Source organism: Pecten maximus, chromosome 13 (genome assembly GCF_902652985.1).
Source record: "Pecten maximus chromosome 13, xPecMax1.1, whole genome shotgun sequence".
NCBI classification, from domain to species: domain Eukaryota; kingdom Metazoa; phylum Mollusca; class Bivalvia; order Pectinida; family Pectinidae; genus Pecten; species Pecten maximus.
The window spans coordinates 38,667,501-38,692,787 of record NC_047027.1 but is presented as its reverse complement, the minus strand read 5'-3'; the positions used below and the strand labels follow the sequence as shown (position 1 = coordinate 38,692,787).

The following is a 25,287-nucleotide window of genomic DNA, read 5'->3' as shown; positions in this document are numbered from 1 at the left end:
AAAAGTTACATTACTTTGTTCCATGTAACATCTGTGAGGACATCCCTAAAAAGTACACTGACTTCTCACGTCATTATTCATGGTGATGCCCTGTGTATATACAAATGAAGGAAGTTGAGGCCTGTTTTAACATTTACTGTATAACTTCTTACATCTTGACAAAAGGCCTCATTTAAATATTTATTGCCAAGCGCATACGAAATTAGCCCCTGGCATGCCGTGGGTTTGTCATTGTGGCGTATAGTCAACCGTGAGACTGTGACACTTACTCTACCTCCTTAAAAGTACACTTGCATATTAAGAAAGGAGGTCAAGCTCCACACAATAGTACAACTGAACTCTTTGACAACACACCTCATTTACATAAAGTGGATATTTTGATCCATACATATTTATATAGACGCTGTAAATATGCTTTCACTTTTATCAGTTAATTCCGGGGAACAACATGAGAAGAAAACTTTGCGGTAATTATATTTTTTATTAATTTTTAGGCTCGATGATAACTTTTGTGAAGAATTGACTTGATAGTTTACTTGGTTTTACTTGTTTTTACAAACTTAGATATCAAGTTTGATAAATTTCCACTCAGAGTTTTAGGACGGGTTAATGGTTTTAAGTGAGAAGTTAAATCGTTGATTTTATACAAGCTTTTATCTGTTAGTACAAACATGTTATGTTTCTATAGATTAAAAAAAAAATACTGCAAGTTGCTTATAATTATTTGTGAATGTTTTATTTTGTGATAAATTGCTAGATACAAGTTTCCTATAAAATGTCACCTGAAACAACTGGTCTGGAAGCGATACTGAACGCTATAATGGACGATTACTGTAATTATTTAAATGATATACATACATGTATATTACTGAAATTTAGTGGTACAGTATATGTTGTATATTATATTCATGGGAAATATATATCTATATTGTTATGAGTTATATATTTTATAAGAGTTGTAATCCTGTCTCCTGATTTACCAGCTTACACTGATATCACATGTACATGTACACACAGAGATAATTTAATTACCTATACATTTATATGTACTTACCTGTATGTGAACAGATTTATCTCATTTCACCAGTAAATACTGCATTCCACAATCTATAAAATATTTTCTCTACTTAAACTGTATTCTAAGAATTTATATAATTCATTTGAAATTAAAACAGAATCATTTCTCACGTATATAGCTATTTAGCAGGCTTCCCAATTATAATGAGTGATTATATATATATTAGCCGTACGTCTGGATTATATATAGTAGTCTGGATCATCAGCCTGCGTTATAATCTAAAATGGAGATTCATATATGGGCCTTACAATATAGGGTACACCAATATATAATTAACTTACATTCATGTTTGTGGGTTTTACTTGTTTAAATATCAAAAAGGATTTTTTGAAGAATCACAAAGATGCAATATAAGTACTAAAGATGTGATGTCAACTTTTTTTTCCCCTTTATGTATATAGATATTTATAAAGAAAAACTCGACAGATCATCTTTAGCGCTTTCATCGCATCTCGCCGATCCTTCAGGTCGAGATGAGACGAAAGCACTAAAGATGAGTTGTTGAGATTTTCTTTATGTAATACTTTGTCCGTAGGGATCATATTTAACAATTAATGTTATTATATATATTTGAATATATAGTGTAAAGTTTAGTATTTAAGTTTGATGAGGACTAACTCGTTGGCCATTTTTATCTTACTATTTTAAAATTGATAATTCTGCAAAAATGACGAAAGGGCTTATTTGTAGACATGGGCTTATTTGTGGACAAGGGACATGTTTGTTGGCTTGCTTGTGGACATGGGTTCTATTATGGACAAGAGATTATTTGTGGACATGGGATTCATGAACTTGTTTGTGGACTAGGGATTATTTGTAGATATTCAAACACATTAAAATACTATAACCTATTGCTGTGAATTAATTATGTGCACATGTGTGTGTAATAAAAGATAATTGAGATTCTTAAAAATAAGCACCACTTATTTACATAAATATATGATAATTAAAAGATTAAAAGATAAAAAAATGACAGCGTATATACTGTAAATCACTTATATTTCGCGTGGGATTTATTTTCGCGTTAATTCGCGAGGAGAGTCAAACGCGAATTCAAATCCCTCGCAAATATTTATATAAGAATGACAAGAATAAGTGGCGTCCATTTTGAATCTACCGTTATCTTTAGTTGGTGAACAGACATCGCCGTAAAAGTAATTATAGAATGATAGATTATATATACTTATATATCAGATTGTATGAACGGGCGTGAAAGCTTTATTTACATTGAAAACAACTCACTTCACTCTCCACATTGAAATATCGCCGACGTCATTCGCGAATTTTGAGTCATTTCGAGATCAGAATTCGCGAAATTATGTAATCGCGAATAAGTTGAATGAGGTGAGTTCGCGAAATTATGTACTCGCGAAATATAAGTGATTTACAGTAAATGGCAATGATGAATTCAAACAACTCAAATTTAAATACATACTGTTGAAATGAAAATCTATTACGTATACATATATATACATAATTGACAGTATAAGTATGTAGTAACTTGATTATCGATATGATTTCCTGTGATTCTGAACAATTCAGCTTCTCTCATGATCAAGTAGTCATAGTCTTATATCAGCCATCCTGTACACATGAGTCATACACAATTGAGTATTGGCATGATTGTTTCTCTGACCAAATCAATTTAATACAATTTTGCAGGAACCTTCCATTGTCAAAGACGCAGCCAAATTGTGATACATACATGTATATGGTCCAGATCAGAGCCAAATGGGGTCAAATTGGCAACAATCCCTCAATGAGGCCCCGGTCAGATCTGGATAGGTCAGATCCAAATGATATCTGGAAGGCTCTATGAGCAAGCTACTTTATCAATTTCATTACCATCTGACCTTTCTGTCTCAAAAAATTTCTTCATTGGTATTTTTCTATATATAATTTGTTTGGTTTTTTTTTTTGGGGGGGGGGGGGGCGCCCAGGGTCATTTTGAGGTGGCATGGGATCTTCTTGTAGTAGTTAGTGACTACATCAATGAACAAGGTATGTCCTGAGTTTGAGACAATACACACCACTTAATGGTCAAGAATTGATTGATAGTGACTCATGATCAATGTATTAAAGGAACGTACAGTACAGTGTAAGCAACAGTTCAGTGTACATTGTTCACAATGATGATATTTTCGTGTTTTTCCAGACATCCTCAAGTTCACAATGATGATTTAACAATAAAGTATACTCAGCACAAATTGTTTTAGATAGAGAAACAGAGGCAATAGATTTGGATACTGTGGCTGGGCATGCAGGTGCTAGATGTTTGCCACTTTTTTCTGATTTCAAAAATCCGTCTGAAGGGGACATAAAGTAATATTAATGGTCGTCTACATGAACTGTGGTTATATCAATAATGGCTGTCATTGTAACTAGTAATCATCTCCAATATGTGGTGTGGAGATATTCAGATATTGTCGGGATAAGACTAAATTACAAACCAGATGGCACAATATACCATGTGAACCCCAAAATCTGTTTCCTGTCATGGTTTTTAGGACCCCCTCCCTCTCATTTGTCTTATGTTCGGGGATATTTGCATGAGAAGCCAATGATAAGGCCTGCTGTATCCCACAATGTATATATGTTGATCATGGAGGACGACTAAAAGTTGACCCCCTGAAGAATCAGGGATTTTTTTTTCTCATATGACTCTGGCTGTTGCCAGTACATTAATTCCCTAAAAACAAAACAAATACGTTTTTTTTAGGAATAACGAAATTCATCACAACCTAATTTGTCATTTTTCTACACCATCTGGTGAATAAGGTGCTATATGATAAATGATATAAATTTTGGAGTGTTACAACTCTGTATTATCAGTACTAAAGTCGGTCACAGTTTGACACCTTACTTACATAATGGTGGCACAAGTTTATTCTCAACATATCTTTTGAAAGATGTCACAAATTTAATTGTTTATATGATCAAAGGACATCCATTGTAGATAATGGCCACTACATTTACCCTCGTGTCATCTTTTTGTCTTCATTCAAGTCATTTATACTCCTGCCCTGATCAGATGTAAATTATACACTTCAATGCATAATTAAGACCTTGATTTGTTATCTTGTTAAATGTAGTAAAGTTAAATCACAATCACGTCATCAATGTATCATATCAATATGTTGATTTATAGGTCATCTGACCTGAAGGGTCAGGATATCTAGATCTGTTGTGGTCCATGGCCACTGTTCATATATTAAACTTTTCTTTTCAAAACGCTACTCCTCCAGAATGCCAATGCAGATTTCAACCAAATATGGTCTGAAACATTGGGGAGGAAAATCAATTCTTAAATAAATGAGGTTGGTTCAGCACCTAGGGACAAAGGGACGAGGCCCCAAAAAGGGAACTTTTGGAAAATTTTGCTTCTCCTAAGCCTGATGAGTGGGCTTCCAGCCAAATTGGTCTGAAACATTATTTGGGGTTGGGGCAACCATTTCTTTAAAAGATTTGTTTTACCCCTAGCTATATATATATATAGGAACAGGAGGGGGTACTGGTGGTTCCCCGAAAGGGGAAATTAGCTCAAACTTTGCTTAACATTGATACTTTCTGATCATGAATATATACTCCCCTGCTGACCAAAACTACCATAATAGAAAACACATTCTTAGTGGAATTTTACTGAAAGTGACGTGAATATTATAAGTCTTTGTATGGTAGTCTGCTGGTGATGGTTGTTTAGGTCCGTACTGGGGACCTCTTGTTTTACCTTTAATTTCCACTAATAAACCTACAACTTCAAAGACGTCCTGCATATTACACATGTATTGAACATTAACATTATCCATCTTTTTTACTGTTTTCACATTTCTCATTTTTCTTCATCCGTGATTCCTCAGTACCTTTGACACTAATGATTGATTAAACTTTTTTTGTGGAATTAAAATGAATTTTACATTTTAAAGGTATATACTGTATGAGTGTGTATAATGTAATGGTTTAATTAAAAAATCTTTTTTCAGAAGAGTATGAACATTGATAATGGATACAATTTTATCAGTACATGGGAAGTTGTACTTATACATTTATATTGTATAAATTATACTTCTTTATGCTTTCAAAAATTGTGTTATATACAGTGAGTGTTTGAAATTGAAATCAGAAATTCAAAAACGACCAGTGATTTATTAGATGATTAAATCAAAGGTTCTCTAACTTTTTACCATAAATGTAAATTTCAAATTGAAATGCATTGAACCAGATATATATCTTCATGAATATTAAGAACTGCTAGTGTGGTGTCAATGCAATGTAATTAATATAATTTTACACCTGTCATGCTAACAAATTAAATGAGGACCATATCACATGGCTCTAGACTGCTAATTACACAGTAACTGTAGGGCATCGTTATCTCCTGTACGGCTTAGATAACCACACATCTCTGTACCACAGACTTTACCTCTCTGTACCACAGACTTTACCTCTCTGTACCACAGACCTTACCTCTCTGTACCACAGACTTTACCTCTCTGTACCACAGACTTTACCTCTCTGTACCACAGACTTTACCTCTCTGTACCACAGACTTTACCTCTCTGTACCACAGACCTTACCTCTTTGTACCACAGACTTTACCTCTCTGTACCACAGACTTTACCTCTCTGTATCCTTACCACAGACTTTACCTCTCTGTACCACAGACTTTACCTCTCTGTACCACAGACTTTACCTCTCTGTACCACAGACTTTACCTCTCTGTATCCTTACCACAGACTTTACCTCTCTGTATCACAGACTTTACCTCTCTGTACCACAGACTTTACCTCCCTGTACCACAGACTTTACCTCTCTGTACCACAGACTTTACCTCTCTGTATCCTTACCACAGACTTAACCTCTCTGTACCACAGACTTTACCTCTCTGTACCACAGACTTTACCTCTCTGTACCACAGACTTTACCTCTCTGTACCACAGACTTTACCTCTCTGTACCACAGACTTTACCTCTCTGTATCCTTACCACAGACTTTACCTCTCTGTACCACAGACTTTACCTCTCTGTACCACAGACTTTACCTCTCTGTATCCTTACTACAGACTTTACCTCTCTGTACCACAGACTTTACCTCTCTGTACCACAGACTTTACCTCTCTGTATCCTTACTACAGACTTTACCTCTCTGTATCCTTACCACAGACTTTACCTCTCTGTATCCTTACCACAGACTTTACCTCTCTGTATCACAGACTTTACCTCTCTGTATCCTTACCACAGACTTTACCTCTCTGTATCCTTACCACAGACTTTACATCTCTGTATCCTTACCACAGACTTTACCTCTCTGTACCACAGACTTTACCTCTCTGTACCACAGACTTTACCTCTCTGTACCACAGACTTTACCTCTCTGTACCACAGACTTTACCTCTCTGTACCACAGACTTTACCTCTCTGTATCCTTACCACAGACTTTACCTCTCTGTACCACAGACTTTACCTCTCTGTATCACAGACTTTACCTCTCTGTACACACAGACTTTACCTCTCTGTATCCCACAGACTTTACCTCTCTGATACCTCGTATCACAGACTTTACCTCTCTGTATCACAGACTTTACCTCTCTGTATCCTTACCACAGACTTTACCTCTCTGTATCCTTACCACAGACTTTACCTCTCTGTACCACAGACTTTACCTCTCTGTATCCTTACCACAGACTTTACCTCTCTGTACCACAGACTTTACCTCTCTGTACCACAGACTTTACCTCTCTGTATCCTTACCACAGACTTTACCTCTCTGTATCACAGACTTTACCTCTCTGTATCCTTACCACAGACTTTACCTCTCTGTACCAACAGACTTACACTTACCTCTCTGTCAACTTTACCTCTGACTTACCACAATTACCTCTCTGTACCACAGACTTTACCTCTCTGTACCACAGACTTTACCTCTCTGTATCCTTACCACAGACTTTACCTCCCTGTACCACAGACTTTACCTCTCTGTATCCTTACCACAGACTTTACCTCTCTGTACCACAGACTTTACCTCTCTGTACCACAGACTTTACCTCTCTGTATCCTTACCACAGACTTTACCTCTCTGTACCACAGACTTTACCTCTCTGTATCCTTACCACAGACTTTACCTCTCTGTATCCTTACCACAGACTTTACATCTCTGTATCCTTACCACAGACTTTACCTCTCTGTACCACAGACTTTACCTCTCTGTACCACAGACTTTACCTCTCTGTATCCTTACCACAGACTTTACCTCTCTGTACCACAGACTTTACCTCTCTGTATCACAGACTTTACCTCTCTGTACCACAGACTTTACCTCTCTGTATCCTTACCACAGACTTTACCTCTCTGTACCACAGACTTTACCTCTCTGTATCCTTACCACAGACTTTACCTCTCTGTACCACAGACTTTACCTCTCTGTATCACAGACTTTACCTCTCTGTACCACAGACTTTACCTCTCTGTATCACAGACTTTACCTCTCTGTATCCTTACCACATGCAGACTTTACATCTCTGTATCCTTATAACTTCAGACTTTACCTCTCTGTACCACAGACTTTACCTCTCTGTACCACAGACTTTACCTCTCTGTACCACAGACTTTACCTCTCTGTACCACAGACTTTACCTCTCTGTACCACAGACTTTACCTCTCTGTATCCTTACCACAGACTTTACCTCTCTGTACCACAGACTTTACCTCTCTGTACCACAGACTTTACCTCTCTGTACCACAGACTTTACCTCTCTGTACCACAGACTTTACCTCTCTGTATCACAGACTTTACCTCTCTGTATCCTTACCACATGCAGACTTTACCTCTCTGTATCCTTATAACTTCAGACTTTACCTCTCCTTATATCCCCTCCACAACTTTTTGGAATAGTTATATGCAAATAAAAATGTTGTAATACTGTATTTTGCAGTATTTTTGTTGTAGGGGTAAGGATGAATGGGGAGGCCACCTCGGGTGAGCTGTCCGTGGTCAACAGTGCTCAACCCAATGGATCCGGAGAAGACAGTGATCCCAAACCCCTAAATCTGGTAAGTTCCCAAAATCTGTAACTACCCAACAAATATGGTCCGGAAACGTAGTAAAATCCCAAAATCTGTTCCTAATTCAGAGGAGTATATTCCCGAAATCTGTAACAGTCCCAGAAGTATATTTCCCAGATCTGGGTCATCCCCAAATTATAATCATACAGTACTTTAGTATAAACCTATTTCAACAGTTGTAATTATATAACAAGATCCGTAAATATTTCCATGAAGTGACACTCCTGTGTTTACATGTTAAATCTGTAATTTATATAATGTGTTGGGCCTTAATCTTGTGGGTAGTCTACTCTAATGTATGAAGAGCAAACACCTTGAAATCTAAAAAAAATTATCCGCCTGTCAAATATGATGGGTGTATATTATATGGCATTGTCTGTCCATCTGGTGGAATCTTTTGTTTCCATCTCCTACATTTTGGACTGACTCTTTGAAACTTGGTATACGTTAAGTTATAATCATGATATGAAGTTGTGTTTCCCTGAAAAGATTCAGATATTTTTGCCAAAAATTAAGTACCAGGGTATCTTCGAATTCTTTTGTTTATTTCAGTATTTGATATTTGTCTGGAGATCTACATTTTTAAACAGATTTCTTTGTGTAGGATTTATAATCATGACATGTTGAATTGTGTTTGTCTGGAAAGAATTTTGATTCAATCATTATTCCAAAATTCTTTGCCCTAAGTTCATTTCTGGTACTTGGATCTTGTCCGGAGATCACCTTCTACAGCTTTCTATTGATTTATTTGAAACTTGGTAGGCTTTATAATTATGATATCAAGTTTTTTTTTCTAACTGTTAGAAATTGACTTTGTAGTGAAAGGTGAGATGTATATCATGCCAGCTACACTTGTAATATTTCAGGTGATACATATATATACCACTGTATGGCATTCGACAGGCATATATTGTTCTGATCCACAGTACTCTGGTTTTTATTTGTCACACTGAAGCCACATGTAATCTGAATATTGTAACAGATCTGTCATGAATATTCATGATATAACATCCCACTGGCTGTATGCTAATCAGTCCTGTTTTATCATCACAATTTACATATTAGTCTAATCTAAATGCTAATCCAGTTGGTTTTATGTAAATGTATTCAGACCATTTCACCTTTGGTAATCTCATCAGTATATGAATATTTAGATTTTTTATTTTTCTGTGGCATATTTAAAAGTTCAGACTGAAATTCAAGAATATTCCGCTGGTGATAATTTAATTCTTTACTACAGTTTTAAAACATAAATAGTACATTTGTATAATGGTGCCTATCAGCACACTTCAGCATGATTGGATTGATTTGATTTTTTTTCTGATGAAAAAGACATCATTTGGATATTTTTGATAATAATCAATTTCAATATTATGTTGTAATTATTCATTTCTTTTTCATTTGCAATTATCAATTTCAATATTCAAAGAATTAAAATAAATCTTTAAGGTATTTTTCAATCTTTTAATCTAGGTCATATGATCCAACAAGTGTCATAAACTATAGGAACTTGTGACCTTAGGCTCTGATGTAGCTTCACCCTGGTTTCTGTACCTGGACAGTATCTCACAGATGGGGACTGAATCTGACCTTTGTTGGCTAACTATATATGTTATTGGTGTGAAAGGTCATTGGGCTATCATGGAAGGCCTTGTTGGTGTAGAAAGGTCATTGGGTTATCGTGGAAGGCCTTGTTGTATGTTGTTGGTGTAGAAAGGTCATTGGGCTATCATGGAAGGCCTTGTTGGTGTAGAAAGGTCATTGGGCTATCGTAGAAGGCCTTGTCGTATGTGTTGGTGTAGAAAGGTCATTGGGCTATCGTGGAAGGCCTTGTCGTATGTTATTGGTGTAGAAAGGTCATTGGGCTGTCATGGAAGGCCTTGTTGGTGTAGAAAGGTCATTGGGCTATCATGGAAGGCCTTGTGGGTGTAGAAAGGTCATTGGGCTATCGTGGAAGGCCTTGTCTGATGTTGTTGGTGTAGAAAGGTCATTGGGCTATCGTGGAAGGCCTTGTCGTATGTTGTTGGTGTAGAAAGGTCATTGGGCTATCGTGGAAGGCCTTGTTGTATGTTGTTGGTGTAGAAAGGTCATTGGGCTATCGTGGAAGGCCTTGTCGTATGTTGTTGGTGTAGAAAGGTCATTGGGCTATCGTGGAAGGCCTTGTCGTATGTTGTTGGTGTAGAAAGGTCATTGGGCTATCATGGAAGGCTTTGTCGTATGTGTTGGTGTAGAAAGTTCATTGGGCTATCATGGAAGGCCTTGTCGTATGTGTTGGTGTAGAAAGTTCATTGGGCTATCATGGAAGGCCTTGTTGGTGTAGAAAGGTCATTGGGCTATCATGGAAGGCTTTGTCGTATGTGTTGGTGTAGAAAGCTCATTGGGCTATCATGGAAGGCCTTGTTGGTGTAGAAAGGTCATTGGGCTATCGTGGAAGGCCTTGTTGGTGTAGAAAGGTCATTGGGCTATCGTGGAAGGCCTTGTTGGAGTAGAAAGGTCATTGGGCTATCATGGAAGGCCTTGTCGTATGTTGTTGGTGTAGAAAGGTCATTGGGCTATCGTGGAAGGCCTTGTCTGATGTTGTTGGTGTAGAAAGGTCATTGGGCTATCGTGGAAGGCCTTGTCATATGTTGTTGGTGTAGAAAGGTCATTGGGCTATCGTGGAAGGCCTTCTCATATGTTGTTGGTGTAGAAAGGTCATTGGGCTATCATGGAAGGCCTTGTTGTATGTTGTTGGTGTAGAAAGGTCATTGGGCTGTCGTGGAAGGCCTTGTTGTATGTTGTTGGTGTAGAAAGGTCATTGGGCTATCGTGGAAGGCCTTGTTGGTGTAGAAAGGTCATTGGGCTATCGTGGAAGGCCTTGTTGTATGTTGTTGGTGTAGAAAGGTCATTGGGCTATCATGGAAGGCCTTGTTGTATGTTGTTAGTGTAGAAAGGTCATTGGGCTATCGTGGAAAGCCTTGTCTGATGTTGGTGTAGAAAGACCATTGGGTTATCGTGGAAGGCCTTGTCTGATGTTGTTGGTGTAGAAAGGTTGCTGGACTATCATGGAAGGCCTTGTTGTATGTTGTTGGTGTAGAAAGGTCATTGGGCTATCGTGGAAGGCCTTGTTGGTGTAGAAAGGTCATTGGGCTATCGTGGAAGGCCTTGTTGTATGTTGTTGGTGTAGAAAGGTCATTGGGTTATCGTGGAAGGCCTTGTTGGTGTAGAAAGGTCATTGGGCTATCGTGGAAGGCCTTGTTGTATGTTGTTGGTGTAGAAAGGTCATTGGGCTGTCGTGGAAGGCCTTGTTGTATGTTGTTGGTGTAGAAAGGTCATTGGGCTGTCGTGGAAGGCCTTGTCGTATGTTGTTGGTGTAGAAAGGTCATTGGGCTATCGTGGAAGGCCTTGTCATATGTTGTTGGTGTAGAAAGGTCATTGGGCTGTCGTGGAAGGCCTTGTTGTATGTTGTTGGTGTAGAAAGGTCATTGGGCTGTCGTGGAAGGTCTTGTTGGTGTAGAAAGGTCATTGGGTTATCGTGGAAGGCCTTGTCATATGTTGTTGGTGTAGAAAGGTCATTGGGCTGTCGTGGAAGGCCTTGTTGTATGTTGTTGGTGTAGAAAGGTCATTGGGCTGTCGTGGAAGGCCTTGTTGGTGTAGAAAGGTCATTGGGCTATCGTGGAAGGCCTTGTCATATGTTGTTGGTGTAGAAAGGTCATTGGGCTGTCGTGGAAGGCCTTGTCGTATGCTGTTGGTGTAGAAAGGTCATTGGGCTATCATGGAAGGCCTTGTCTGATGTTGTTGGTGTAGAAAGGTCATTGGTTGATCATAGGCCTTGTATATTATATTTAAGTGTAGAGATGTTATTAGGTGATCGTTAAAGGCCTTGTTGTATGTATGTTGTATTAAGTGATAGCAGTACTGTTCCTTGTTTGATAGCAGTACTTTAAGAGATCTCAGATTTCATAATGTTATGGGTTTATCATGGTCTGATGGCAGTTTCTAAATCTGTGTTCTCAGGCGACAACAACAGCTCCCACTACGATTGCCCAACAACTCCAGTTACTACAACAACTGCCACAGTTTGCTGCAGCAGCAGCACCTCAGTTGGCCACAACGCCCCAGGGCTTCTTCATACAGAACCAGTTCGGACAGCCAGCCGTGGTATGTACACAGCCTGTCATGTCAGAGTTCAGTGATGTTCACTCTGTCCATTATCAAACTAGGCTCACAGCTTAGTGTTACTTGTAGTCACATTGATCTCAATAGATTTAAATGGCAATGATCCCCTAATATAATACATATTGTAGCATTGTAACAATGGAATATAGTGAAGTTAAAATCTTTTTGTGGTTTAAATAATTATATCAAGAGATTGAAGCAACGAGGCACGCTTTTCAATGAAAATGTGTCACATTGAATAGTTGATCAGCTCCAGAATATAATTTGATTTATATACACAGATCCCTGTGTCAGCATCACTCCACCCTGGACTGCAGTTTGGCACACAGGATTTACAGCAACTTCAACAACTTCAACAACAGCTTCAGCAGCAGCAGCTCCAGTTACAGCAGATCCAGACGAGCCAGGCATCAGCTGTTGTCACCCAGCCTCAGCCTACCTCCATTGCCACCACCCCACAGATACAGGCCACACCGATGCTCACTGCCAGTGTCGCGGGCGCACTACAGGGGTTGTCTGGCACACAGCAGATTGTCTTTGTTAATCCTGCTCACTTAGCTGCAGGGCTGCAACCATTGGTCATTCAGAACCAGGTGAGTTAGGTCATGTGATCATTCAGAACCAGGTGAGATAGGTCATGTGATCATTCAGAACCAGGTGAGATAGATCATGTGTAATAATTGAAAACCAAGTGAGATAGGTCATGTGACCATTCAGAAATCAGATGAATTAGTTCATGTGATCATTCAGAACCAGGTGAGTTAGGTCATGTGACCATCCAGAACAAGATGTTTTGTTTAATAAAACCCATTTTGTACTCATCATTTGTTGGCTCTAATCTCATCATTTGTTGGCTCTAATGAAATTTTTATTGTTGGGCTGAATGTGATAATAATAAAAAAAAACATAGTTACATACTTACATGGACACTTCTAAAAGTAAATTATGTGACCCTGATCATGATCTACCTGTACATTTATAATGTTAATTCTGTAGTCTCTTATGTCATCTTATGTCCATCAACACTTCTAAAAATAAATTATACAACTGTGATCTTGTAATGATCAATATGATGGAAGTTTAAAGTACATTTATAACATTATAAGTAGATTATGTAATATCTTAATTAGTCCACCAAAGAGACTAGAAATTTGCTGGAAACTTGTAATCCTAAATACAATTTGGTTAATGAGCTTGTTGAGGAAGGTCTCAATGAAGACATTCTTCTTTCTTTCTGTCCTGAACCTATTGTTTTCTACAGAAATATGATTTTTTTTATCAGTGTGGGAGTTGTTATTGTTCTTGGAGTACGATCCCACAACTGTACCCATTGACTGCTCCAGGTGATAAATTATTATAGAATCATCCATGTCCATTTCATCTGTCAAGATTTCGTTTCTGCTTGATAAATATAAACCATCTGTTTCCTTCAAACAAGCCATATATATTATTATTCCCTCAGAGATTTAGTTTATAATATTAAAAATAGTCAGACATGTTTACATGTATTTATAATTAAAGATGTTAACGAGTAATTTTTTTTTTCCCCCGACAGGGTATTCCATTGCTGCCAGGTCTGACTGCAACAACCCTAGCAACGCTTGCCCAACAACAACAACAAACACAGCCACCACAACAACAGCCCCAGCAACAGACACAGCAGCTTTCTCAACAACAGCAACAACAGCCGACACAACAACAGCCGACTCAGCCACAGCAACAACCACCACAACATCAGACTCTACCACAACAACAGCCTGCAATCAGCCAGATACAGTCGTCACTCCAACAACAGATGCCCACAGCAATACAGCCAGTTATCCAGACTACAGATGTCGCCCAGTCTCTACAGCTTGTCAAACAGGTCACGATCATCTGAGGTTTACAGATGTATATGGTGTAGTCACCACACTTGTATTACACAATATTCTACCATGTTTGCTATGCAACGCCAGTTTTGATTGGTTTAAAACCATGTATTATTTTCCAATAACCCACGCTCGTGCCAATAATACATGGTAGTGAGTCACGGCTGTTACAATTTTATATATCTAATATTCACCCGTTTTATAAAAGGTTACTATAGCCGAGTGGGCTAATGGGTTAGTCTTTCAATAATTTTTTATCACGACGCGAGTTCGAATACTACGGAGGCCCCTCCTTTTTCTTTTTCTTTTTTTTATCCTTTTTTTTTTTTTAAATTTTCAAAATCAATGCCATATGATAGATGCTCTTGATCGTAGTACTGTATTGCCTGTATATTTCATCAACAAATAATACAATACTCAAGAAATAAATTACAAGGTTTTCTCGGGGTTTCCTTGCTGTTTTTCTATTAGAAAGAGGTCGATCTCAGAACTAAACAGTACATGGTAGAATAGAAATAATCAACTTTGACTCGTGTATTGTTGCAGGATATACAACTCGGACTCGGATATTTTGCAATTTTAATTAATAACTCAGGCCTGCGGCCTTCGTTATTAATTAATTGCAAAATATCCTCGTCCTCGTTGTATATCCTGCAACAATACACGAATCATCGTTAATTATTTCTTAAACAACTTGATATTAGAAAAATAATAACAGGAAAAATGTTTGTGAGCTTATACCTTACCTGATGCCGGCTTCTCGGTCTTAATTCACAGTGGTTGACTTTGGGGATCTTGTGAAATTTAACCCTTCACCCCTTATTACCATATTGGACTTCAAATTTTGAATGAATGGCAGAGTCCACTAAAGTTTTGTAAGGTTGAAAGGTTAATCACACGCCAAAGGAAGGTTTTAAGTTACTGTTTTATCTACTGAACCAAATCTGTGACAGGTTATGATATAACAAATCTGTGACAGGTTATGATGTAACAAATCTGTGACAGGTTATGATATAACAAATCTGTGACAGGTTATGATATAACAAATCTGTGACAGGTTATGATATAACAAATCTGTGACAGGTTATGATGTAACAAATCTGTGACAGGTTATGATGTAACAGATCTGTGACAGGTTATGATATAACAGATCTGTGACAGGTTATGATATAACAAATCTGTGACAGGTTATGATATAACAAATCTGTGACAGGTTATGATATAACAAATCTGTGACAGGTTATGATATAACAAATCTGTGACAGGTTATGATATAACAAATCTGTGACAGGTTATGATATAACAAACCTAACAAATCAATCATGCTAGGTAGACATCATGCTAGGTAGACATCATGCTAGGTAGACATCATGCTAGGTAGACATCATGCTAGGTAGACATCATGCTAGGTAGACATCATGCTAGGTAGACATCATGCTAGGTAGACATTGGCCTGTTAATGTTTTCCTCATTACCATCATCCGAGTATGAAAACTGATAACTTAAGGAGAGAAAATTAATTATTTCTTATTATCATGCAGATTAATTCACAAGGCCAGTTTTTATCTCCAACAACACTGAAGTCGATGAAGAAACTGGACACACTCCCCAATAACACTACCAACACAGCGCTCGGTAACCATGTCAGTCCGGCTGTCAGTCTCAGTGTCAACGTAAAGTCAGACCCCACAGTCTCACCACCTCTCAGTCCGACATCCCTCACACTACAGCCGGTAAGTCTGTCAATTTCTCACACCGAAGATTGAACTTCCTGTGAATGTCAATTTCTCACACCACAGAATGAACTTGCAGTGAATGTCAATTTCTCACGCCGCAGATTTGCCAGAATGAACTTCTGGTAAATGTCAATTTCTCCCATCACAGAATAAACTTCCTGTGAATGTCAATTTCTCACACCACAGAATGAACTTCCGGTGCATGTCAATTTCTCACATCACAGAATGAACTTACAGTGAATGTCAATTTCTCACACCGCAGAATGAACTTCTGGTGAATGTCCTCGGTCACCTGTAGTAAAATAGCAGTGTAATTAAAATACAACTCTTATACACTACTGAATGCTGAAGTGTGAGGATCAGTACTAAAGTTGTAGCTATGTAATCGGGATTTCAGATTCATTTTGATAATTTTCTGAGGACTTGTGTCTGTTATTATATCCTTATATAAATGTCCTGTACAGGCTGCAGGCGGTACATTTACTAGCAGTTACAATGCTAATTTTCATTATGTTTTCCCTAGAGACAATAGATTTGATATGTTATACCATATAACATTGTTATGTTTTACTGTTATAAGTGATTTAGGAATGTAACTACATGTATGTATTGTCTTTTTTTGTAGGAAGAAAACATCGATCTGGAAGAATTAGAACAGTTTGCTAAAACTTTTAAAAGGCGACGGATTGAGCTTGGTAAGAGTTAAAATCCCAATTATTTCTAGGGTACATTGTATTTCACTATCATATCCCTCCATGTTATATATCTTAATGCCCACTAACCTTCTCTCTCCATTTCTATCAACGGGGAAGTTCTACATGGATCTTAACCCATATCTAGGTTTCTTTATTTATAGGTTTCCCGTGCTAAAACATGGGAAGTTCTACATGGATCTTAACCCATATCTAGGTTTCTTTATTTATAGGTTTCCCGTGCTAAAACATGGGAAGTTCTGCATGGATCTTAACCCATATCTAGGATTCTTTATTTATAGGTTTCCCGTGCTAAAACATGGGAAGTTCTGCATGGATCTTAACCCATATCTAGGTTTCTTTATTTATAGGTTTCCCGTGCTAAAACATGGGAAGTTCTACATGGATCTTAACCCATATCTAGGATTCTTTATTTATAGGTTTCCCGTGCTAAAACATGAGAAGTTCTACATGGATCTTAACCCATATCTAGGATTCTTTATTTATAGGTTTCCCGTGCTAAAACATGAGAAGTTCTACATGGATCTTAACCCATATCTAGGATTCTTTATTTATAGGTTTCCCGTGCTAAAACATGAGAAGTTCTGCATGGATCTTAACCCATATCTAGGATTCTTTATTTATAGGTTTCCCGTGCTAAAACATGAGAAGTTCTACATGGATCTTAACCCATATCTAGGATTCTTTATTTATAGGTTTCCCGTGCTAAAACATGAGAAGTTCTACATGGATCTTAACCCATATCTAGGATTCTTTATTTATAGGTTTCCCGTGCTAAAACATGGGAAGTTCTACATGGATCTTAACCCATATCTAGGTTTCTTTATTTATAGGTTTCCCGTGCTAAAACATGGGAAGTTCTACATGGATCTTAACCCATATCTAGGTTTCTTTATTTATAGGTTTCCCATGCTAAAACATGGGAAGTTCTACATGGATCTTAACCCATATCTAGGTTTCTTTATTATAGGTTTCCCATGCTAAAACATGGGAAGTTCTACATGGATCTTAACCCATATCTAGGTTTCTTTATTTTATAGGTTTCCCATGCTAAAACATGGGAAGTTCTACATGGATCTTAACCCATATCTAGGTTTCTTTATTTATAGGTTTCCCGTGCTAAAACATGGGAAGTTCTACATGCATCTTAACCCATATTTAGGTTTCTTTATTTATAGGTTTCCCATGCTAAAACATGGGAAGTTCTGCATGGATCTTAACCCATATCTAGGTTTCTTTATTTATAGCTTTCCCGTGCTAAAACATGGGAAGTTCTACATGGATCTTTACCCATATCTAGGTTTCTTTATTTATAGGTTTCCCGTGCTAAAACATGGAAGTTCTGCATGGATCTTAACCCATATCTAGGTTTCTTTATTATAGGTTTCCCTGCTAAAACATAAAAACTAGGGACTAGGTTAATGTCGGGCACTGAGATATCCTTGGCAGTAAATTTATTTCAGTACAATGATACCCAGTAATTGCTATAAATCCAATTTCCTTCTACTTGTAGGATTCACGCAGGGTGATGTTGGCCTGGCCATGGGTAAGCTGTATGGTAACGACTTCAGCCAGACCACTATCTCCAGATTTGAGGCGTTAAACTTAAGTTTTAAGAACATGTGTAAACTGAAGCCACTTCTACAGACCTGGCTAAAGGATGCTGATTCAATGTCCTGCCAACGCAGCGCCATGTCCTGGAAGCCCTGGCGGTGTCATCACACCAGAGTCAGTGTCACGCAGACGCAAGAAACGTACCAGTATTGAAACAACAATTCGTGTTGCTCTAGAGAAGAGCTTTCTTAACACACCAAAACCTTCATCAGAAGAGATCAGCATGCTAGCTAATGGACTCAACATGGAAAAGGAGGTTGTACGCGTGTGGTTCTGTAATCGACGGCAAAAGGAGAAACGTATCAACCCACCGTCCTCTTACGTATCATCGACCAACTCTGTCCAGCTAGTGAAGGGGCTGTCCCCTACAGCTGTGTCGAGTCTCGTCACTCCAACCCTACCCTCCACTGTAACTCCCTCAAATAATGCTCAGGTGTCGTTAGGGAGCGTTTCTGGTAACATTCCGGTGAGCATTTCCCTCAGTAACCAAAACCTCATCATGACAAAGTTAATACAGGCAAATGCTTCCAACCAAATGGTTATTCCATCAAGTATGAGCAACATGGACCAATCCTCTTTAAACATTTCAAGTTCGGGTGTTGTTTCTATGGATACGTGCACGTGACCTGCTGTACGGTTGTGATGTGTATCTCGGGTACAGGACATTCTTCCATTGAAATTCTAACCATCAAAACATATTATGCATTCCTTTGAAATCATGTTATTCTTGGTTTACCTGATAGTACTTAGTGAACATTGCAGCACAAGGTAGATTGAATTATATCATGAAAACTTACATTAAAGGAACTTCATTCATATTGTTTTATTTTCAATAAATGACCGTTTCTCAGATTACAATTGTTTAAAATTGTCCTCATTTCTCAGATTACAACCACAGGCCTCTGCGCATCTGGGTAGTATTAAAAATATTAGCCCCTTTCTGAATCCTCTACTAGAAGGGGCTAATATTCTTCCTTGTAAATACTAACTAGATGCAGACGCCTGTGATTACAACAGTGTGAAATTGTTGTCAAAAGTGCCAAATGCTTTTCCGTAAAAAAACAGCAGCGAGGAAGAAGACAGTGGTCCTCATTAATTCTGACAGTTGCTATTTCTTAATGAGAATTCCATGGATAAATATCAAATGAATATCAGATAGAGAATACTCTTTAAGGTATAAAAATGTGGATATCACTATACTGGGACGTGTGACATCGTTTTACCAAAACGTCCAAGTGCACGTGCGTTTTGGGTACATCGACTCATACATAAAATACTAGTTTATCATTTCTCGGTCTGTATTATTGTAACATTAAAAACTACCATGTCGTTTAATAACATTGACAAAAATCGCCAATGGAAGTGTAAAAGTAGTGTACGTCATTGGATACATGTAGATATACATACTTGTCAAACCCTCCTTAATTGGGGACTGCACATGCTTCAATTACATGCCTCTGAGGGTAGGTAGTTCATAGACCCACTTGTATTTCCTTCTAGTTCCCGTCTAAATTTAGGATCCATGATCGGGAGTGCCCCTCCTCAATGGAAACTCCGGCAAGTTAACAAGTATGGATGGATTTATCTCGATATCGTAACATAAAAAACAATTTCTCACAAACAAGGTTTACATCAGCTTCGTGACAATGAGTTGAATCAACCATTTTTACATAATCTATTTTATCTGTATATGGTGTCAGGAGATGTGTTCTATACCAATGATTAATCATTCTCTTCTATATATATAATACATTGTATGTGGTATTTCTTTATTGATTATTAGAAAAAAAACTTTTTATCAAATCTTTGGTCTCTATGTTATGAGTGAGATTTTCCTAAAAACAGACCAATGAGTAAACTATACATGATTACATTGGTTTCGTCATCAATATACAATCTATAAATAGATACCCTATCATAACGTCAATTTAGCAGAGAAGGACATCATGTTTGGAGACAGAAATAATAGTCGTCCGAAGATTTCACAGGAAAAATAGCTACAATTCTAATTTAAAAAAAACCGGATGTCGGCATCTTTCGGCTGTATTATGGGTACCACGTTAAACAACAGTACACATTGTGTTATATATACTAATTTTCATTAAGATTAAACTTTAATCACCTTTAAAGTGTGGTTAGCTATCTTGCCACACATCCTCACCGTTCAATGTTCAATGTTCAAGTTTAACTGTCTGAAGAAAACAAGTAATCAAACGTCTCCAACTCATTAAACCAAACTTGATATGACCATAAAGCCTACTAAGTTTGGTTTGTTTGTTTAACGTCCTATTAACAGCCAGGGTCATTTAAGGACGTGCCAGGTTTGGAGGTGGAGGAAAGCCGGAGTACCCGGAGAAAAACCATCGGCCTACAGTCAGTACCTGGCAACTGTCCCACGTAGGTTTCGAACTCGCAACCCAGAGGTGGAAGGCTAGCGTTAAAGTGTCGGGACACCTTAACCACTCGGGCACCGCGGCCCCGGAGTTTCAAAGACATCAGTAGATCTCCAAAAAGGTTAATGTACCAGAAATAAACAAACAAAGTTTACGCGGAGGGACACTCACTGTAAAGAATACAAAGGCTAGCTATATATATATATATATAGATGTACAGGTTAATGGACAGCTTCACATCAATAATGTGGTAAGTTCACATGCACAGAATGAACTAAAACATATTACGACGAATTCAGATAAGCTTACATTTTCTAGAATCAGTGTGAATTAATATGACATTATTTGAAATGAAAAATGTTAAATATAATTTAAACTAAAATAGAATGCATTTCTCGTGAAATAACAGAAAAAGAGAGAGTGTACCGGTCTTGAGTGTTGTCAAGCTGATTTTCGTCTCATATCAAACATATACAAAGAATACGTATTATGGTACAATCGACAGGTCACCAGGGCGTAGATAGAATTATCTAATAAAATAGTATCAGTGTATTTAATACGTCATCATAAAAGACAATACGATTTCGGGGAACTGTGCTCGTAATTACATTATAACATACATTATGTTTTTTCCCGCCAAAATACGTAAAACGCAGTGCACGTGTCTTCAGGGAATGGTTTTAGTTTTGTCATGCGATTGCCTGTAATAAGTAATCCATTAGTGCATATATTTCTCATGTTTCACATGTCAATTTATGTTTATATAAACACCTCTTCGCGTGTTTTACTCGTTGTAATTGAAATACCGTTATCTTCACTTAAAAACGAATTTATTACTGCCACGCGCAACCACGATGCACATAATATATCAACTCTTTTGATTTCGAAACCCATCACTTTCCTACTCACATTTCACATTGGACTCCCAATTTCGCAACTCGCACAAACTTCCCAACTCTTAACTGACAAAAGGTGGTCCTCACATCTGGTGACACCAATCGTCACAACCAACGTCTAATATCGAAATTTTCTTATTACAATAATGTATAACGAAATTGCCCCTGGGGTGCGAGGTTGGATGACAACTGTAACGTACTATTTTGCGATTGAAATTGTTTATGTAGTATAAGCCTGGTATATCGAGGTTAATATCGGTCATATGACTCCAAAATCTTACATTAGAGCGTGTTGTGTTTCGACGTTTTGGAATAAGTTATATTTCCAACAATATCTTAAACAGATAGTTAGAATATATTGAACTTTCTTCAGATTTTAACAAGTAAAGATAAATTAAAATGTTGTCAAACAAGGATTACGGGACCAGTTTATTCATAATGGTGTGTTCATCAAACTTCTGTCGTCATACTTACATAATGAACACCGGTGCTTATTTCAGGTTTTGTTTGACAGGTAATTTATAAATAGGAAGTAATGTTACATGTTTTAAATGTGCATAATGATAAAGCTTCCATTTAGCTTTACGATAGGGGCGTTGCCCTCATGCAATTAGTGGAGCGACTGACTTTCCAAGCCGAGGGTCGCGAGTTAGATCCCCTTTAGAGGCACACTACCCACTTTCCTGTTACATATTAGTTCTGTCATTGACTATACTATTCGAAGTCAATGCTATAGGAATTGGTTTGAGTTAGAACCTTGGTCAAAGTGATACGGCCATCTGCTAGCTTCGCGCGAGACGGAATTTCCCGTTAACGCGATTGGTAGAGTTATGAACTGGCAAGCTTAGGGTCGCAGGTTCGATCCCCGGCACACTACTCTAATTTCTGTTACCAAAAGGGTGAAATACGGAAAAATAATATTAGGCGGACTCTACTGCCTATCCTCATTTTTCTCTTATCCATTACTGGGTGGGGAAAAGTCCAAACTATTTAAGATTTCTGTAAAGTCACGATTCCAACGAGCTACGGTGTCTACCTGTAACGCGTCGAATAATGTACGGTGACGTTATGACTACAGTGACGTCATCAACAGATCCCTTTTATGCCTCATTCTGATATTGTGGATAGGCAATGCAACCATCGTTACCAAAATAATGGCGGATGGCTTCGACTATGTGAATAACGGAATATCCTTTTATATGTCATTTTGTCACCATATCCAACGTGAATGCTAACTATAAAGAGACAGAAACTGGAGATGCCCGTTGATGATCCAATCCCGGCGCGAAAGAGAAGTCTTCAGGCGGAATTGGAGTTGATGAAGGGCGAGGTGGAGCAGGTAGAACATCGCCGCTCGTCTTCGTCATCCTCTAAAATTGAGACGATCTCCTATCGACCCACCTATCGCGCCGTTCTTGCCAGGAAGGGCTATCTGGTCCGACAGACTCTGGGAACTGGCAGTTATTCCAAAGTTAAATTTGCAAGATGTTTCGACCACGATCGGGAGAAAGTCGCAGTGAAAATTGTCGACAAAGGAAAAGCTCCAAAAGACTTCCAACAAAGGTTTCTCCCTCGTGAAGTGGCGATTTGGCCACGATTGAAGCACCCTCATATCGTACAAAACTTGGAAATATTTGAGGATAGCCGGCGTCTGTACATGATTCTGGAATATGCTGAAAACGGGGACGTTTTAAGATTTATACAGAGAAACGGCGCAGTCAGTGAAAATCGCGCTGGTTACTGGGTACGTCAGATCGGGGATGCTGTTCGGTATCTCCACGAAATGAACATCACCCATCGGGACCTTAAACTGGAAAATCTGTTGTTAGACCCCGACAATAATATTAAGATATGTGACTTTGGTTTCGTGAAAGAAGAGACGTCCGAAGAGTTGAGTCGGACGTATTGTGGATCAAAGTCGTACGCTGCCCCGGAAATCCTCAAAGGACAGCCGTATGATACGCGTAAGGCCGATATGTGGGCAATTGGTGTCATCCTCTATATACTTGTCACCGGCAAAATGCCATTTGACGAGAGTAAAGGAAACAGAGGGGTATTAGAGGAGCAAAAGAACCTCAGCTTCCCTTGGCAAAAGTTCAAGAAACCTGTGTCGGAAGACTGTCAGGGACTGATATTGTGGATGTTCCGGTATGATTACAATGATAGACCGGACATATATGGCCTGCTCCAACACCACTGGCTCACGGAACACTGTTCCGCGTCCCCATCGGACTGTCCGAAGCGTGAAATTGCAGTATCTACAGGTCACGTGACAAGGAAATCCAGCAAGTCTAATCCTGCTCCGATCCAGTCCACAAATGACCAGTGAATGCTGTCCGCTTGGATATTTTATGTCGGCAATGCCACGGAGTTACATAGCTGTTTCTCATTTGATCTGAAAAAAGTTCACTTCCGCGGACGTTATATCTAATGGGCCGTCATCGATAACAATTAAATGGTAATAAAGTCTAGGATTAATAAGAAAATATGTGGGGCATAACGTGTATTTTTTACATAATTTTTAACACTAATTTTACTCATAGCGTCCAACATTTAGGGGATATTTTATAAGAACAGTTTATAAGTTCGTCAAAAATTATTTTATGACAAAAATCTTGTTGTAATTAATGCATTTCCCAGTGAATTATAGGGGATTTTGATAAATCGCTAAATTTGAGTATATTACATGAATATATGTTTAACATGATTTCTACGTTCTAAGTATTTTAGGTAATATTTTTTGTAATATTTAACATTAATTTTGATATAGGCGTTTATGTTACCGATACTGTACACCTTGTTTAATCTCTATACCTTTGTAAACTTTGTACCATTTGTAATGTTTTGGTAATATGTTAATAAACTATTTTTATATAAGATATGTTGTTGTGTCGTTCAATGTTACACATGTGTTAATATGCCGCCATGTTTCACCTGATTTAAGTTACTCAATATTACGTCTGGGTTGATATACCCAATGTTACGAGTGACTCAATTTACTCAATGTTACACCTGAGTTATTTTTTACCCAATATTACGTCCGAGTTAATTTACCCAATGTTACACCTGGGTTGATATACCCAATGTTGCGGGTGACTCAATTTACTCAATGTTACACCCGAGTTAATTTACCCAATGTTACGCCTGAGTTAATTTACCCAATGTTACACCTGAGTTAATTTACCCAATGTTACGCCTGAGTTAATTTACCCAATGTTACACCTGAGTTAATTTACCCAATGTTACGGGTGACTCAATTTACTCAATGTTACACCCGAGTCAATTTACTCAATGTTACGGGTGACTCAATTTACTCAATGTTACACCCGAGTCAATTTACTCAATGTTACACCTGAGTTAATTTACTCAATGTTACACCTGAGTCAATTTAATCAATGTTACACCTGAGTTAATTTACCCAATGTTACGCCTGAGTTAATTTACCCAATGTTACACCTGAGTTAATTTACCCAATGTTACGGGTGACTCAATTTACTCAATGTTACACCCGAGTCAATTTACTCAATGTTACGGGTGACTCAATTTACTCAATGTTACACCCGAGTCAATTTACTCAATGTTACACCTGAGTTAATTTACTCAATGTTACACCTGAGTCAATTTAATCAATGTTACACCTGAGTTAATTTACCCAATGTTACACCTGAGTTAATTTACTCAATGTTACACCTGAGTTGAGTTACCCAATGTTACGCCTGAGGTAAATGAACTCTGGTGAAACATGGCGGTAGCATGAAACAAAATGAACATCT

General features: G+C 38.0%; 2 protein-coding genes and 1 long non-coding RNA gene across 4 annotated transcripts; 2 read left to right on the top strand and 1 right to left on the bottom strand.

Annotated features, from left to right (window-relative positions):
• Nucleotides 1-341: 341 nt before the first annotated feature.
• LOC117340983 (POU domain protein 2-like) lies at nt 342-19,078 on the top strand. Its single transcript, XM_033902776.1, is given in 9 exon segments — nt 342-467; nt 8,021-8,124; nt 12,133-12,276; nt 12,576-12,887; nt 13,850-14,158; nt 15,704-15,895; nt 16,524-16,593; nt 18,125-18,288; nt 18,290-19,078. Coding segments are annotated over 9 exon segments (1,875 nt in total). The 5' UTR covers nt 342-448; the 3' UTR covers nt 18,851-19,078.
• On the bottom strand, nt 7,502-7,946 carry LOC117340984. Of its 2 annotated transcripts, none has more exons than XR_004535528.1 (3): nt 7,868-7,946; nt 7,620-7,757; nt 7,502-7,534 (listed from the first exon to the last, which is right to left on the bottom strand). It is a non-coding gene; the product is annotated as an uncharacterized LOC117340984 (long non-coding RNA). The 2 variants fall into 2 exon arrangements; XR_004535527.1 differs by having other exon boundaries at nt 7,620-7,801; nt 7,868-7,887.
• A 3,544-nt stretch (nt 19,079-22,622) lies between the features above and the next one.
• On the top strand, nt 22,623-24,338 carry LOC117341491 (testis-specific serine/threonine-protein kinase 3-like). Its single transcript, XM_033903366.1, has 2 exons — nt 22,623-23,966; nt 24,020-24,338. Exon 1 carries the CDS (start codon nt 22,743-22,745, stop codon nt 23,841-23,843), a length of 1,101 nt encoding a protein of 366 aa, XP_033759257.1. The 5' UTR covers nt 22,623-22,742; the 3' UTR covers nt 23,844-23,966; nt 24,020-24,338.
• The last annotated feature ends 949 nt before the right edge of the window (nt 24,339-25,287 follow it).

What these genes read in the sequence shown, in the direction of transcription:
- LOC117341491 (XM_033903366.1), top strand. Translation starts at nt 22,743, where the DNA reads ATGCTAACTATAAAGAGACAGAAACTGGAGATGCCCGTTGATGATCCA.